At 40.3% G+C, this 18634-nt stretch overlaps 1 protein-coding gene across 1 annotated transcript; it reads right to left on the bottom strand.

Moving 5' to 3' along the window:
• Window positions 1–850: 850 nt before the first annotated feature.
• Window positions 851–10071, bottom strand: LOC124131439 (adhesion G protein-coupled receptor B2-like). The gene is made up of 5 exons (XM_046494722.2): window positions 9951–10071; window positions 5543–5562; window positions 3510–3707; window positions 2448–2639; window positions 851–1115 (listed from the first exon to the last, which is right to left on the bottom strand). Exons 1-5 carry the CDS (start codon window positions 10016–10018, stop codon window positions 919–921), a joined length of 675 nt encoding a protein of 224 aa, XP_046350678.1. The 5' UTR covers window positions 10019–10071; the 3' UTR covers window positions 851–918.
• Between the last annotated feature and the right edge of the window lie 8563 nt (window positions 10072–18634).

Genomic DNA, 18634 nt, shown 5'->3' with positions numbered 1-18634 from the left:
TCATTGGAAGATAGATTCAGACATACCTACTTAAGTGCCTGATTATATGCTTTGCGAGACTGGTAGTGCAGGACATTTTGAAATGTTCTCCACTGATACAATAACCGCCAAATAAAAACCGGGTGATAAATGTCCTGTTCTGTACAAGGGGCATAGTGTTATTCGGCGTCTAATGTAATGCATGTCGTAGGAATCCAGTCAAACAGCAACATTTCTGTAGTCAGAATATGTGATGGAGCCCCTGAAGATATGAAATGAATGGTGAACGAAATGATATAATTCATATGACCGATACGTTGGGATATGAATTATCCTGTCACCAGTAAGTCATATGATGAATACTTTGGGATAATATCTTGTCACTAGTTAGTCATATGACCTAGTCGTTGGGAAATCATCTTGTCACAAGTAAGGCATATGACTTATACTTTGGGATGTTATATTGTCACTGGTAGTGAATGAGTGAATTAAAATTCATTTAAGCCCCAAAGCGACTTGTCACAAGTTAGTCATATGACCGATGCTTTGGGATATTATCTTGTCACTAGTAAGTCATATGGAAGATACGTTGGAATGTTATCTTTTCACTAGTGTGTCCGAGACGCTTGGATAGTATCACCATTATACCAGGATAAGTCATTTAGGGAATTGTCATTAGATGTTTGCCCCATGGTGGATAAGTTATGTTATTATCCTGACATCAGTGAGGTATATGGTGGATAAGTTGTGCTTCTTGTCGACGTGCCTGATCCGTCCCCTCTACTAGGCATGGGCATGTATACCATTGCCCTCGGACAACTATTTGTGGATAACGTATGCTGTAATGATGTAAAAAGAGCTAGATGGGGGATAAGTGACACCTTTGTTTATTAGTCAATCAAACTTACAGTTTGATACGATCAGTGTATCTGCACAACCCTATATAAAGAGACACACGAATTCCACTATTCTGTAAAGGTTGCATCTAAGGACATCGCGCCCACACGTTGCCAGCAGGGTAAAGGGGATCGCGGGACAGCGAACCTGTTGGTAGCGGCCATTGACACACAAGTTGAAGAACGGCAGGATGTAGTCATAGAGGAATGTCTGGAAGCCGCGACCTTCACATGTCGCAACTGAAATAAAGAATTATATATAACAGAAATGACCATTATGACCAACATGATCGAATGACCAGGCTCGCTGACTTGGTTGATGCATGTCGTTAATCCAAGTTGCGTGGATCGATGCTCATGATATTAACCACTGGATTGTCTGGTCCAGACTCGATTTTTTACAGACCGCCGTAATATAGCTGGAATATTGCTGAGTGCGGCGTTAAACAACAAACCAACCAAAACTATTTGTCAAGATCAAAGGTTGTTTCCCACATTCAGCAAAGTGTGCAATGTTGTTATTTTTGTTGCATATATAAACAGACATCGCAGAAAAAGTACATGTAAACCGGATTCTAATCACAAGATAGACACAAGAGGCAAATGCATCAGCCAATGAATATAAAGTTGTCACCGCTGCGCCGGTACCTCTTGGCCACGCCTCCAGATAAATTTGTTTTGCAAGCCGATTACCGCGCGTGTGATTACAGCACTTTCATTTGGACATTTAAATTCTTTTCCGAACATTTTGAATTTCTCTCTCTCGGAAACTGATTAAATGTATCTAGGAAAATTGATATTCCCAATTTTTTGTTTATACTTTACTTGCCCTTTAAAACACCAGTGTACCAGCATGTCACGTTACAGATATTACCAATCATGTGTACATTTCAAAAGCGTAGAGCTTAGCCACAAAATATGAGTATATATTTACTGTATATGGTAGTCGTAATCGCCTCTGTCTTTTTTATTGTGATTTTTGTTTATGAAGAACTGATAGTAACGGTTGACAAAAATGATCATCTTCTATTTAATATCTCTGCTCATACACGATAAAAGAAAATATCAGTCATGTTATCATTGTGGGATAACATAACACCAGAGGTATGGCTATTTGCAAGGTGAATTTCCCAAGTTCCTTCCTTCTCCAAAAGTAATTGAAGTAGTCATTTAATTGATCTAGTGATTAATTTGCCGTAGTCATCTAATCGATCTAGTGATTAATTTGCCGTGACATTCTTCACGTGAAATGGGGTGAAGAGTCCATAATAATTCTTCCAAAACCTCAAGTGTGTTGTGATCACCGAATCCGTAGACAGACATTAATCTCGTATATTAATTAAACCCCGCCAGACAGCTGGTCAAGAACACGACGTCACAGTGTACCTCGCTATTCTGTTCACAATTGCGTCACACATCGTCAGAATCCAAGCTAATAATTACGTGATCATAGTTCAATAAGGACTCCAAACCAATCAGAAGGTGTATCTCCCGACTGCCCCAACCGCCAAATGCGTTCAAACTGACGTAATGAGAGTTGACTACAATTTGCTAGTTATTTATTATACACACCTCCAAACCTGAAACAGGTAGTCAGTTGAAACGCTCCTCTTATGCAAAAAACCTCCCTTCTTTCCACCAGAGCAGCGCTGCACAGGCCTGCTGGAGTGCAAGTCCGCGTCCTTCTCTGTGTCTGTGCACCATCTGGGCCGCAATAAGTACTGCATAGGCCTTCATTCGCCCAAGCACCCCATGTCCCAGCCACTGAAGTCAGGCAGTAACTCAGATAAGGTATCATTTGGGATAAATACATGCTGTATTTTCAATGTAGAACCATGCTACCTTTAGAATTCAATTGCGCTTAAATGGTTTTTTGAACCGAACTTGTGAGGTGAACCTTGCAATGACTATGTTCATTTCATGATCCTATCAGAAGTATGTTAGCGTGATTTATTACAGATGATTGACCAATCAGAACGTAAGGAAGATAATACTGTGTACACTTTGTATGAGCCTAGTCTTCCTCATATTAAAGAAGTTGAAATCCATATATTCTCTTCCTTATGTGTATCACTTCTAAATGTCTTTCAAAGACACAATCAGTTAATGTTTTGTCATTGCAAAATTAATTATCGTACCAATCAAAGTGTCAAAAGTGAAGAAAAACTATTTAGGAATTTAGACAGGTTGCACAAATTGTCGTACCACGTAATTGCTTCATTGTAATTATGCTTGCTGTTTCAGCATGCTGGTTTGCATAAACCAGCATGCTGAAACAATATCAGTGAGCTTCGTAAGATATTATACATATATCAAATAAAATCAATTTTTGTTATTCCATTTAAGGCCTCTGGTTCACATACACAGACAACACCTATAAAGGTAGAGTTTTACATGCCAGTTTTAATATAACAGCATAATCTTTTAAAGAAATAAAGCAGATACATGTATAGGATAACTATACAGAGCGATCTGGTGTTGAAGATATGCGTTTTCCAAAATTGCAGCAATATGATAGATTACGTGGTAGATATATCACAGACTCGGCTTAACATTATTGTACCTATGAAGTAAATTCAACATTTACACATATACACGCCGAGATTCTTTTCTTTATGACAATGAGATACTAACCTCCTGTACAGGGAACACCAGCAGTGCAGGTTCTTGTAGTCACCTCCACCTGAGCAAACCTACAACCAACAGGCGGAGTTGGCACCGGATTGCCGAAACTTGGGTTGCATTGTCGAGTCCGATTTTGGGTCGTTGTTCCCATACCGCAAGTAGCGCCACAGACAGACACCGGCGTGGTGATCCATGCACTCCAAGATGCTAGATTTGGATGGAAGAAACGAGAATGGTGTGTTTCTCCTCACCAAAACGGCCGGGAAATGTGACTATACGTTTTGTTGAAGACAAAACTGTAAGGCCAGTTGATGAATATCGCTAAAATGATGGCAGAATGGTGTTGATTGTTTTTTCCCGTCAGTATAGTCATTAATAGTACCAACAGCATAAATACCTACGAATTTTAATACGACCTATTTTAAGTGAATATTAGGGTTATTAATTACTAATGAGTACTTAGGCAATCGTTGTATACATTTAAGTAAAGAATAAACCGATGAAGACCATCGTTGCTGAAAGTGACGAGTGTTTCACCGCCTTGCTATTTCACCCACCAGTGTGAGTAAGTGTGCTGATTTGAACGCTGCCTTTAGAAATACTTAGGCAATATCACAGCGGGGAACACTCAAAAAGGGCTTCTTACATTGTACCTATGTAGGGAAACGGACCCGGGCCTTTGACGTGAGGCGCGAACGTCCCCATGTGATTATTTTGATAATATCTCTCTCTGTGTCTCTCTTTGTCTCTCTCTCTCTCTCTCTCTATATATATATATATATATATATGTATATATATATATGTAAATCTTTTTCTTTGTAAAAGCACATGTCTCAATATTTGGAGATTTAGCTGATGATAAAGGTGTTTTTCTCGAGTTAACATTAACGAGGATGCATGTTAGTCAATACTACAAGACGGATGCCAATCGAATGACGACTTATACCGTACATGTACGTCTCAAATGATAACTTACTCTATACATATGTTGTATCCCTAGTGCATTGGCACGACACATCTTTTAACGGTCTATATTTACATAATTATTATTCAAATTAAAACTTCTTGGGTCTTCAGCTATTAGAAAATGCCTTCACGAAAACATCTTAATTATGCCGTTTGACAAGTTTGTGGTAAAACATTTTAAGAACACCAGTTCTGTAAACATATTTCTGAATCATACGAACATTAAAAGTTCACCTTTTACGTGAAGTATGCATAACTACGGGGCTAGTAAAAACGGACTCGTAACTAGCCTCTTCTTTTCAAAATGACATGCCCAGGTGCATATCAGTATTTCATCAATCCTCAAGTGGCATCCCCTTCTTATCAATCGGTGGTCCACACGGATATTGTATTTCTGAAGTAATGTCTCTCGGATGACTTGGTGAGAATACAATGAAAGAAACTTGGAGTGCTTCTCTGAATAGTGATAGCAGTAATTGTATTCAGACCATTCGGGGATGACAAGTCACATAGCATTTTCGTCAACATATTTTCAAATTGTGGTCTGCGAATCAATACGGCAAGCAAAAACTTACAAAAAAAGGCCAGAAACGACATAATTGTGAGATATGTGTGAGAGCTGATCATTTTGTAAGGTGTATGTCTTCTTTACGTAGCCTGATAACGCATAACGTCTCTAGTATGTTTTTTATAGATCTTCTACGACTGCAAATTGAGTTTCGTTTGACACATTGACAAAAGCAGAATAACCAAGTCGCGTTATTGATTGTGACATCGTCATTATAAATGTACTTGTTCTTCCGAAAGTGTATGTAGATTGGTGGATATGCCATGTTGAGATTGATTATTATTGATCTTATCCCCCTTTTGGGAGGAAAATGTTACTATAGATTAACTTCCAGACACTGAATGGTAACAGGTAATATAAACAGGAAATCGGAAATAATTTTTTAGGAAATCCAAAGAAGCACTTTCAGCTTGAAGCAAAGGACACACGTTAGCTAAACTCTGAGTGAGTACGACGTAAGGTTAGTAATTTCCATCCCAGTTGTCAATAAGATCGATTCTCAACTTACGGCAGAATAGCTGGTCAACTCTGAAACAAATGAACATATGCTAAAGTTGACATTAATGAACCGGGAAAGTCCAGATGGCAATATCAGCGGATGAATGTTATCAGTTACCTCCCTTTAACTTTACATTGTCATTAATTTTTTGTACGTCTAAAGTAGAAAATATGTAAACAACTAAGGTATCTGATACTATAATGCCGCGATAACACAAAGGATTAGCGTGGTCATGGTATCAAGGAATATCGCTAAAAAACAAAACTCGACCGCCGTCATACAGCTTGAGTGCGGCTTCAAACAGCAAACAAGCAAACCACACAAACTTTGATTGATCACATGTTTGTGAAGATAATACCTTGTAAATTTGCCAGCTCTCGTGTTCGCTCGGGATATTACGCTATCGTAATGGAACATTTGGAGCAGTGGAGAACTGATCGATATCACACAGTTCTCACTGAGTCGCAAGATGTCGCAGAGTAACTTCGTGCCAAATGACGGCCGATGTTGGAAAAAACGTATTGTATGCTCAATCGGAAACAGGTATAGAGTAACAGTTTTTCGTTTTGATCCAAAATAAATACTTCTTTTAGAAACACGTTGGGCAACTGCAACCAAATCTTCTGACATGCGGTAGCCAGGTGAACGAAAAGTTCCAATGTGGATTCCATCCATGTGGCCCAGCTGCCCAGAGACTGAGGTGAGTTAGGAGCATGGGACAGTCAGTTCATAACACTCTGAGCGCATTAACACCTCGGGAAGTACTGACACAAGCTAGTGTCTGTCGTGAAATTAGCATTCAGGTTCAAAATGTTTCCGTTTGTTTTCTTGTTTTCAAATCAAAGTCCATTCTTAATTTCTAAAAAAAGCACATAATAACCTATGTGCAAAGGTCCGTGTTGTTACACGAACTATATATATGGCGTTACCCGGTTTATAGTGAATATGTAGTCAACATCACCACTCTATTGCTGTCCCAGGTATTACTGGTATGTCGACAGTAACCCGACAGTGGACCCGACTGGGTTTATAAACCACCATAAAGGCACCCATATTCCGTGTTTGTAAAACAACATTTACAAATGTGTTACGCATAATTATACTTGGAAGTTTCATTTGTTTAAGTATTTGCGCGTAATGAATTTAGGAAACAACAGTAAAATCTCTTAAACGCGACATCTTTGCGAACATGATATCGCATACATTTCCAGACAAGCGAAACGTCTATAGAAGAGCATACCCAGCATCTAGCAGGAGCATACAACAACATTGTATCAAAACGATATATCGCCATGATGAAGTTCAGTGGGTAAGATGAAATTGGGTTTAACATCAGATTCAAGATTAGTTCACTAAGACGGCGACGTGCATGCACGTCTCTGTGTTGCTGATTGTACATGTCCATACTCTCGCCAGTTTAATAGGGCCAGCCCACTGAGATACTATGCCGCCGTTTAACACTGTACTCCATGCAGACATATCGTACTGACTCCGAGCCAACGAATCGTTATTTGATCCCCTTAATACCGAGCAGGGTAGCAACCAGTTTTATGACGTCGTTTGGTATGACAACGGCCAGGGAAGCGAAGCAGCGACCTTCCGCCCTCCGTGCAGCCGAACTACACGTATCCACCGCACAATGGAGACGGTCTATGACAGAGTTCAGGTTAACGATGTATCATTGTACATGTGATTTTGACGACGGCGTTGTATTATACCGATGTCTTTCTGAAAATATACTCCAAAAGTAGTTATGTACCCTGTGGGTACATATTATAAAACATCAGTATTTATGAGGGTCGTGGCACTGGCGGATTCAGAAGAAAGAGGCTTTTTTCAGACTCTTCAGGTACTATGTGCACACCCCACCTACCCCTTTTAACAATCGTGGATCTGCCTCTGCGTCCTCCCTTGACAATGTTGCTGAACCAAACTCCGTCACAGTGGCTTACTCCTGTTCCAGGCTAGATCGAGCATCAACAATAACTGTGTCTACTCAACATTTATTCTGAAACCACTCATTCCTTTAAAATTTGAATGAATGTTGGATATCAGAACAAAATGTACCATCCATCTAATATCCTTAAATACAGTCGACGTTTTATGATTTCCAGTGGAAATTATTGGATTATACTGTTGTATACAACAATGCCGTAATTCTAGATGTAATAATGACAACATAAAATACGTTGGCAGTCTTTCTAACCAACTTGCTGCCAACTTCAATGTATTGAGTCGATATATTATAAGACCATTAAGTAATTATAAGGTTTGTTGCCCCTCCTTTGGGACTGCACAAAGTAAGAACAAAGCTTTCCTCGGTGTCGTTAAAAAAGCAAATGATTCCAGTAACTGTTTTTGATAGATGGGTCTACAAACAGCAAGAGCTCACAGTATCGATTAGAGAGTATAGTTCCTCATGCTGCTTGTTTCAAAGCCAAACCAGGAACAGACTCCACTAAATCAGCCAAAGACCGCGTTTTCTTGAATTTGACATTTAACATTGATGCCTAAAATTTAACATTTCGGGCAAAGTTCAGTTTCCCAAAATGTCCCACAATGTTTCAAATTTCAAGAATCCCCTAAGTTTCATTTGTTTCCTGTACGAACACTGTTTCATCGAAGTTGTACAGTTTTAGGAACGTGTTGCAGAAAGAAGACTGACAGTTCATGATGTAATCCACGACTGGATGCTGCCAAGATTCACAATTGTGCCACCAACCTGTTGGTCATATAAGCACAGGTGATTTACAATCTTCGTCATATATTCAAATATGGACCAAAATATCGCGAGCAGCCTTCTACCAATCGGGATCTCAACTTTAAAATCATTAAGGATGCTGTCGAAGCATATGTCGCAAAACGGGGCAAAAGAGAAGAGGCACCTGTTGAATGTCTTTCAGAGTGGGTTAAATCAGTGCTAGCTGTTGTGATTGGACTGAAAAAGAGGACACAACATTGGAATATACCATTTGTGTCCCAGCCAGCTGTCATCCAAAGTCCTGCCCTACGTGAAAAGTTTGTTGTTGTTCCCACTGACAAGGCCTCAAGTTTCTTATGCGTATGTAAAGGGATTTTGTCGCTTTGATTTACAGTTTCTAATCTGGAGTCTGGAAGAACAGAAAAACCTAGTTAACGTGAAACAACGGTGACTATCGAAACTCTATCTAGACAAACGGTTGCAACACATGTCTTAATCTATTGTGCCGGTACGGAGTTTGCCTGTACCTAAGAACGAGATGTACATTGTTTTTATATAATAATGGACAGCCGCCGATGACATTTACACGTGCACAGCAGGAACCACAGACATGAAGACCGTTCTGTGTGCTTGCGTCAAACAAAAGGTGATCAGTACATGAACCATTTCTGTTTCCTTCGTCGGGAGTACGTTGACACAGACGCCCTGGTTGGACATTGTGATAAACCAATCTCGGGGGGAACCAGGAACTGCCCGAGACAACTCTAGAGTTTTCATTATGGAAAGGGAAGCTAGTTTTAACGTTGACTAACAATAACTATCTAAAATCAAAATGTTTTTTTCCAGATTTTCCTTTGTTTAATTGTATTTTAATATATAATTTTAATTGCCGAAATAACATCGACTTGTTTGGTGAGGAGGGTCTCCCTTGTTGCTACACCAGTAGAATAAAGAAACGTACAATATAAAATAGCTTACTCTTCAGATTTTCTTTATTTAATTGTCTTGTATAAGATAGCAACGCGATAAATCGCAAAGCATAATGAAAAACGAAACGTGGTTTATTTCACGGTAAAACATTGCTCCACCATGACGTCATTTCTGGAGATTTGAACATGCGCTCGCAACTTGATGACGTGGAATGTTAGACGACGTTATTTCTGAGAGGGAAGTGTCTAGTGAGTTGTTCACCGTAGATGTAGCTGGGCAACGTTGATAAACGCAGTGACCGAACAATCGCATTCAAATGTGGCGTATATGACAATCGGTATAAGGAGAAAAGGTACAGATAATCGACGTGAGGATTGGGAAAATATGCGGGATATACCAGACCTAACCCACCTGTTCATGCAATGGACTTGTCCGACATTTGAGGTGGGAATCTAGTCAGGGAGTCATCATTTTTAAATTAAGGTAACTATTTTTAAAGCTTGTAATGTGATCAACATAAAGAGTGTATATAATGTTGATATCTCATATAAGAAACAAACGACTCGTGGTCGTTGTTTATCGAACAAAAAAACACCGCACAAATAAAGACCACGAGTCGTTTATTTCTTAATTTCTTAACATAGAATTACGTGCCGAATTAATGTCGATTTGTTTGTGTAATAGCCCCCCCCCCCCCCCCCCCCCCCTTGTTTTTACACGAATACAGTTAAGAACCGTACGATCTAAAATAGCTCACAACAGAACAAATGAAAATAATATACTTACACGGACACCTGTCCTGTAGATACACCTATAAAAACATGAATAAACACCACGTAAAGAACAGAAGCCATTTCTCGGTGTTTGTCGGTGTCATTGGTCCCAGCGAATGAGAGAGAAAACGAAAACCTGTATCTACTGAATGTTATCGTTTCACGTTTGATTAAATAATCTTTTCCAAGCCTTTGGCCTTTCCATACACAGCCTCTGGGTCAAGAATTGTGGTATATTCGTATATTACAATGCAAATTCCATGCCAATACGCTCGAGTTAAAGTTATGAGAAGCTTTTCTCTAGTGTTATCGATCATCTAATCAAACGATGTCGTTATTTGTTATCTGTTTCGGCAGCCGAGGATTAAATCCTGAATGAACTATCATTTTGGCGTGATCGTATTCACGCCACGTAATGTATGACATTCATTTGGATTTCTATCTCTTCCATAAAGTGTGTTCTTCAACTGTCCTTATTAGATATTTTGGAATTTGTGAAAACTGTTGTGATACATTTCATTACATGGAAATATTTAACACAAAATATTATTAGTTATGTAAATCCATCTAAACGATATATGTATTTCATACTTTTAACGAATATTCGTTTTATGAATGTTCTTGTAATGAAACGCACTTGTAATGAAACGCACTTCTCGACATACTTCTAAACAATCGACTTGTTGATTTTACTTATTTAGGCGTTTGCTTAAGTAGTTGGGGGTATTCTCAGGGGTATACGAGAAGAGACACATTTTGTATGCATGTACAAAGCTCTGTCAATTTGCATTAGGTGTGTAATATATCTTACTTGGGGCTGATCCACAAGTTTATACATGTATATATCTGAGTACATGGGAGATCGAACTATAAATAACTCGAATAAGAAATATGTCAACCCGGAAGCACCGCGTTCTTCGTCAGCGTAACTGAACCATAACTGAACTCAGTGAACCATGAAGTTCAGTACATCACCTTTGAGGTTAGGTGAGGTGAAATGAGGTTAAATGTCGCGTTCAAGATTTATTGCACTTATTTAGCGACGTGCATGCACGTGAGTGTGTGGCTGATTTGTATTAGTCCTGACTAATACCGATTTTTTTTTGTGCTAGCTCACTGAGATACTATGCCTCAGTTTAATATAAATACCCTACTCAGGCACAGTATACTGACTTCGAGCAGACTAGACCTTGTCTTAGCCCCTCAAAGCCGAGCGCCAGGCAGGGTAACAACAAGTACAATATTTCAACGTCTTTTCCACTCTCCGGGCAGGCGCTCTAGCACTAGACCACGGAGGCGGTACATCACCTTTTAATCCCCACCGATCCTTATATACAGATAGGAAAGGAATCTGGTTACATTTGACCTAATTGTGAGTGATGGATTGTTGTTTTACAGCGCAATCAGAATATTAAACATATGACGGAGGCTCTGAGTCATCCGGGCTGCGCTACCATACAAACCCATGGTTGAAAGCAAGAAGACACTATCGTCAGGTGACCAAGTGCTCTATTCGCCGATTTTGAAGCAGTTCTTATCAAGATGGGTGTGTTGCCATTGGCGGCTCCTTTCCTTGAATCAAGTGATCGGTCCTGTTAATGGCTCAAAATAAGAATGAGATCATAATAAAGTATACTTGTATTAATCCTACAACAATACAGGTAATTACACAATTTCAAATTGTCTAGGCATTATCTGCTGTGTGCTACAGGCCTTTCCATCGAATCATCTAACTTATAACAATTTCGAGACCTTACAATCATCTGACACACAACAGTTGTTACCCAGGTATTTTATTTGAAAGTCTTAATCAATTGACAGTTGTGTTTAAACTTATATGATAGCGAACACGTAGCAAAAACATTTAAATATGTGACTGTTGTACATAAATTAAGTAATACAAACCTATATCTAAAAAACTTGTGTGGATTAGATTTTCCGGCATTAGAAAAAACCCCGCACTAACCTCATTTATTTCTTTTTATCAGGACCAGAGGCCGCCTTCCAAACACCAATTACACCCTAAAGCCACAAGCTGCCGCACCAAGTAACCCACTGATTTATATGTGCCAAGAAATAATGATCTGTTTGGAGGCCATGGCGATTATACGAACGACACTTCAAAAGGTATTTTTTGATTCCATTGATACTGCCCTGCACGTGGTGCCTGGAACGGTGGGATATGTACACACGTTCGTGGTACTAACACCTTACTGCCTTTGGAATTTCTTAATGTATGGATGCTATTTCTAAGATAGCATCGCGGCGAAGCAATTGCGGTAAATTTCGATTAAATGAACTACATTCCTGAACTGTGTGTTCAGGAATGTGTACAGTGAAACACCGCTAGTCCAACAATCTTGCCTTCCGGACGATAACTTTTAAGAATCTTCAGAATCCATATATACTCCTTAATACGAGTGATGACTGATACATTCTGAAACGAAGGATGAATAGTATACCTTGAACAGTTTGCACGTATTTAGTACAATACCTCCAATGCTTACAGGCTGCATTTGTACCCAATACACAACCAGGCACCATATCTCTGCAGTCATCAAAGTTGCAAGGTATTCTCTATTGAATAAAGTGGACAAAGTTTGCTACCGCGCTGTCATCAAGTATCTTATTTTGAAAGGGCTGACTGCAACAGCCAACCAGCTTTAGGGAAATATGCTCCTTCCATTGCCACTGTTAAGAGGTTGGCAGCAAAGTTCAAGAGGGGAAAAGGGAACGTTCAAAACATTCCAAGTTCAGGAAGACCCTCACGGTGCCAGCATTTAAGAAACATGTTGATAAAATACACGCTGATATGATTATGGATGGTCGACGACTTACCACACGTGACATAACTCATACAGTGGGCTTGTCTCATTAAGTTGGGAACACTCTGAGGAATGAACTTGGCATGACAAACGCTTCAGCAGGCTGGGTCCCAAAGCTTCCGACCCCTGATCAGAAACACTCGCTCGTGAGAATTTTCGTCGGTGTGAAGCAGACCCAACGGAATTATTTGAGCGATTTGTAACCGTGGGTGAGTCAGTCAGAGATTGAACAACAGTCAAAGCAGTGGAAACGTCTAACGTCGTCTCGTCCGAAGAAAGAAAAATCTGTTCTATCAACTTGTAAGGTGTTCATCGAGGGGATACTGTGTGAAGGACGTGGCTTTACAAACATTTATTTCAATTGTGTTAACAAATAGTTCGATTTCGAAAGCTTGACACCAGTTATTGTCGTTTGCTGATTACAACCATACTTTTAAAATTGGCTGAGATATTTTGGAAAATGTTGAGTCCTATAAATACCTAGTCGTCACCCTTTGGCCCAAGGACGTAACTTTAGTCTGTGAGTTGGTTGCCAACTGCGCATTTTCGATAGTATGGTCTTATCAATTCTTTTATATGGATGTAAAGTTTGGGGGTTCGAAACTGTATCTCACACAGAACGTGTCCAGCTTCGTTTTCTGAAACATTTAACATCACGTAGGACTAGTACCCAAAATTATATGGTTTATGGCGAACTTGGATGATCTTCTGTAATATATGTAGTTAAGATTAGAATGGTTTCTTTTTGGACAAACACTTATCCGGCAAATCATCAAAATTATCTTTACAAGCTATATATAATGATAACCTATTTGAAAGACGCAAACATAAATGGATAACAAATCTTGTAAAACAAATCTTCGACGATCTTTAGTTTCATTTGGCAATCACAATGTTTTCAAATCATCTTAAAAATATGCCTTTTCGATATCATAAAATAAAAGATTCCTGCATATCTCCTGAGAACCTCTCTGTCTGTTTTTGAAGGCGTTGAGATCCCAGAGTTATAAACCTATTCATTGGGATCTCTATTAAGTAAGAGAGTTCTTTCTATAGGCATTAAAACCTATTGTGAGGTTTTACTTTCAAAGTAAAACATATTATGAGTTTTTTTTTCGTTCGGGAGGTTTTACTTTGAATGTAAAACCTCAAATTCCAGGTTTAACCAAGTAACTGAAAAAATGACAACAAGTAGCAATTCAAAATTTTAATTCAATTAAAATTGAATGTCATGTGTACAGTTCTGCGTGGACATTTAAAAGCGACATCACTTCAGAGAACTCTGGTGAAAGGACACCGAGGTTTCAAAAAACGTTCTTTTAAACAAGTGCTTATCAATGCTGCACAATTTGCACGTGCAGTAACTGATAGCCGTTACGTCACAACTACCTCTATGTAACAGTTGGATTTTTCAAAAGTCGAAAATCTTGTAAAGCAAAAAAACACCTTTAAAATGTGCGAATTTTCGTTTTGAAAAGTTTAAAAGATGTGGAATATTGCAACACAAACATTTAGAAACCGAAGATTTCACTTTCATTTAAAAGTAAGTATTTTAGTTGTGGTTTGTTTTTGACACATCCAAGTGCTCTTGAACGCCCGGTAAGTCAGCGAATTTCACGTGCAAGTTATGATATCACGTCTTCAAGGAAGCGCTATAATGAAGCGCCTCATTTATAGATGCTCGTTATAACATTTAATCAATTTAGACGGTTTATAAGTATGGAAAAACACTTTCCCTCGGTTTTGGTAGACAGAGCATGTCCTGGTGGAGCTTATCCTAGACGATCGGTGTCATGCCTACCAACTACAAACAGAAGCTTCGACAGCCTGAGCCAAGGTCGAAATTGACCGGTTTGCTCAAGCCCCATACCCCCCCTCCCTAACCATCCCCGTGGCTACAATGTCATCAACGGCATCAAAAGCATCAACGTCCAGGACAACATCATTATCAGCACCATCTGCATCCTCATCTGCATGAACAGCCTCTTCGTCAGCAGCTGAACCTCCATCTCATACAATAGCCACACCATATGTCTGGCTGGGGCCATGCACGGACAATAGGAAGCAACGTCCTGGGGCAAGATTTTATGAACCTCGTCAAACTCTTCAGTTATATTGACGAACAGCAATGTTTGTTATTTCCATTTTATCTAGATGGAACTACAAAAGTCTGGCACCAGGACCTGGCGGAAGAAACAAAAACCAGCATGGGCCTTCTGTAGGAAGCCTGTAAATCTAGATTTGACAGGCCAAAAGCATTCGACGTAAACCTCCAGATGGCTCAGTCAAAGAAAGAAAGCAGACTTCCTGACCAGACTGCAGGGGCCAACACATCACCAGAAACTGCCAGTGTCAATGATTGTGGCAGTGGAAGTCAATGGCCTCCGCTCGAGCATCCGCGAGTGCGTATTCAACAAAGAACCAGCCTCACTGGAACATGTACGACACCATGCAGAGCTGGCTGAGGGGTCTCATTTGGGTCAGAGATCGCCAGAGGTCAACATGGCCATGAAAGTGGACCAACTGTCAAAGCTCGGGGCAACCCTCATCACTAAAACAGAAACCCCAGCAGTACCACCCACAGGGAAACCAGCTACCAAGCACCAGCTACAACAAGAGCGACAGCTACAGTTCCAGCCTCCACGTCATGAACAGTTTCAACCCAGACGAAATCGGTTTCATGGTCCCCAGTATCAGATGTCATCACCACCACCTCAACAATACAGTCAACCGCAAAGTCCACTACCTGAGAAGAATCCGGGCCCTCAACACTTTAACAGGACCAACCAGCAACAGAGACACCCACAGTACACAGTACCCATGTTCCTGCAAAGGAAATGCATAGGATGTGGTATGTACTGTTTAGACAGATTATAGTGCCCATATTTCCATTCTAGTGTATGCATGAAGGCATATAATTCTTAGAAGGAATATCTAGACAATAGTGACTCACGCCTTATTCTCAGAGCTTTGGAATCAAGCATGTAAAACCCTTGGTCTCGCTTGTGGCTCCCTTAGTAAAGAACACTAAGGGTGAAGCAAGTGAAGACAACAACCCTAATAGACTCTATGTCCTGTGTCAGCATGGGATACCTTCAAAAAGTAGGCTTCACGTTATGTTCCCTACAAGAATCTGGCCTTCATGAAATCATTGGTGTAGGTGGTGAAATGCACAAGGTGTTAGGTGCTATGTCTTTGGATATCTGTATAGGTTACCTCTTCTCCCCCAGTCATTTTATGTTTTTCAATCTCTTCACCATTCTTTGATATTAGGTATAGACATCCTTACTGAGTATAAAACTATAACTCTCCCTAGCTGACAAGTGCTTCATTATCCAAGAAGGTCTGATCACCACTGTTCCCCTGGTAGAATCAAGTGCAGGCTATGTTAGGGCCAAGAAACCCATCACAATTCCACCTTCTTGCCAGGTAGACAGATGCCTGTCCAAATCTCTCGCTATAAGCAAGATTCCATTCTCCTCTAAGAACCGGTTCCTGAACTTTCTAGAGTTAAACTACAGGTTGGCAAATGTCTGGTGACAAAGACTATGAAAAGTGTTTATATGCGCCTCCTCAATGCTACGAAATCCCTTATTAGTATCAACACCAAAAGAGTGCTAGCTGTAGCTTGTGAGGTTGACCAATCAAGCGCCTCATTGTTATCAGATTCACTTGAACCAGAGCCCAGACCATCCAAAGTCAAATCGGCCCGACGTCATTCTCGGGTCAATGCATCAGTCACACATGGTAAGACTAGGTCAGGATCTACACCACACACATCCACAATTCCATCCCCGTCCCCTTCTCATCGCAAACACGCTCCTCCCTCAGGCCTTTCCTTAAACCTTTCTGACTCAGACCTGTCTTCTTCTCAAAAACAAGAACTGCTTTCTTTCCTTCATTCTATACGTTCTGCCTTTGCTCACAATTGGTCTGAAATAGATCAAACACATCGTTCCTCTGAGTGGCAAAAGTCTGGCACCAGGACCTGGCGGAAGAAACAAAAACCAGCATGGGCCTTCTGGAGGAAGCTTGTAAATCTAGATTTGACAGGACAAAAGCATTCGACGTAAACCTCCTCCAGATGGCTCAGTCAAAGAAAGAAAGCAGACTTCCTGACCAGACTGCAGGGGGCAACACATCACCAGAAAATGCCAGTGTCAATGTTGTGGCAGTGGAAGTCAATGGCCTCCGCTCGAGCATCCGCGAGTGCGTATTCAACAAAGAACCAGCCTCACTGGAACATGTACGACACCATGCAGAGCTGGCTGAGAGGTCTCATTTGGGTCAGAGATCGCCAGAGGTCAACATGGCCATGAAAGTGGACCAACTGTCAAAGCTCGTGGCAACCCTCATCACTAAAACAGAAACCCCAGCAGCACCACCCACAGGGAAACCAACTACCAAGCACCAGCCACAACAAGAGCGACAGCTACAGTTCCAGCCTCCACGTCATGAACAGTTTCAACCCAGACGAAATCGGTTTCATGGTCCCCAGTATCAGATGTCATCACCACCACCTCAACAATACAGTCAACCGCAAAGTCCACTACCTGAGAAGAATCCGGGCCCTCAACACTTTAACAGGACCAACCAGCAACAGAGACACCCACAGTACACAGTACCCATGTTCCTGCAAAGGAAATGCATAGGATGTGGTATTTACTGTTTAGACAGATTATAGTGCCCATATCTCCACACACAATGTACATTATAGTGTATGCATGAAGGCAGATCATTCTCAGAAGGAATATCTAGACAATAGTGACTTACGCCTTATTCTCAGAGCTTTGGGATCAAGCATGAAAAAACCTCTTGGTCTCGCTTGTGGCTTAGTAAAGAACATTTGAATCATCTAAAATGTGTTTTTCAAAAGATAAAGCAACTGATTGACTTTGAAACCCAGCAAATATAAATTTGCAGCAAAACAAGTTCAATTGTCACTAAAACTGGCATTGAAGTTGACCAATCTAAGATAGAGGCAGGTACCCAAATTCCTCTGTGAAAGAATGTTCATGATGTTCGTTATTTTCTTGGTCTTTGCAGTTACTATAGGAAATTTGTTCCCAATTTCTAGCAATAGCATCACCTCTCTATGACACTCAAGAATGATGTTCAATTTTCATGGACAGACAAATGTCAACAAGCTTTCTCTATCTTAAAACAAGAAATGACAACATCTCCAATCCTTGCCTATCCAGACCCTACAAAATCTTTCTTCTGACAACAGATGCTTCTGGCACATATCTTGGTTACATTTTAGGGCAACAGGGTTTAGATGGTAAGGAACATGTCATTTGTTGTGGGAGTAGACCACTTCACTCATCAGAAATGAATTGAGGGGTTACCGAACTTGAATGTTTGGCAGTAGTAGAAGGGATAAAGACATTTACAGTTTACATTGCTGGGAACAAATTCAAAATTTACACTGATCACAAGGCTCTTACTTGGCTCAAAAACATCAAAGAAGAAACAGGTCGCCTTGGGCGATGGTCAATTATGCTGTACGATTATGATTATGAAATAGTACACAGGGCAGGGAAGTCAAAAATGCAGATACTTTATCTCGTACTAAATACCTTGAGTCAAGACCTTGCCTATCACAGATGACATACCATCACCTCCATTTCCATCTAAAAGAACTTATGCTCAAATAGCTTCATGCACTGTCAATAGTAAATACAAATCACCTTTAGTTGTGTCATCCTCTCCCTTTGTACCCCCTTCCACCCCTGATGTAGCTAACAATAGGTCCCCGACCTCACCACCTTTTTCCACATCAAATACTTCTACTGTTCCACCCTCTTAACCATCCTACCCGATTCTGACCAGGATCCAGACGCTCATGTTCCACTAGCCGTTGATCTATATT

Source organism: Haliotis rufescens, unplaced genomic scaffold, assembly GCF_023055435.1.
Source record: "Haliotis rufescens isolate VD_foot unplaced genomic scaffold, xgHalRufe1.0.p SCAF_1, whole genome shotgun sequence".
Taxonomy (NCBI): Eukaryota; Metazoa; Mollusca; class Gastropoda; order Lepetellida; family Haliotidae; genus Haliotis; species Haliotis rufescens.
Note: the sequence above shows the minus strand (reverse complement) of the source record. Positions and strands in the feature narration are given on the sequence as shown.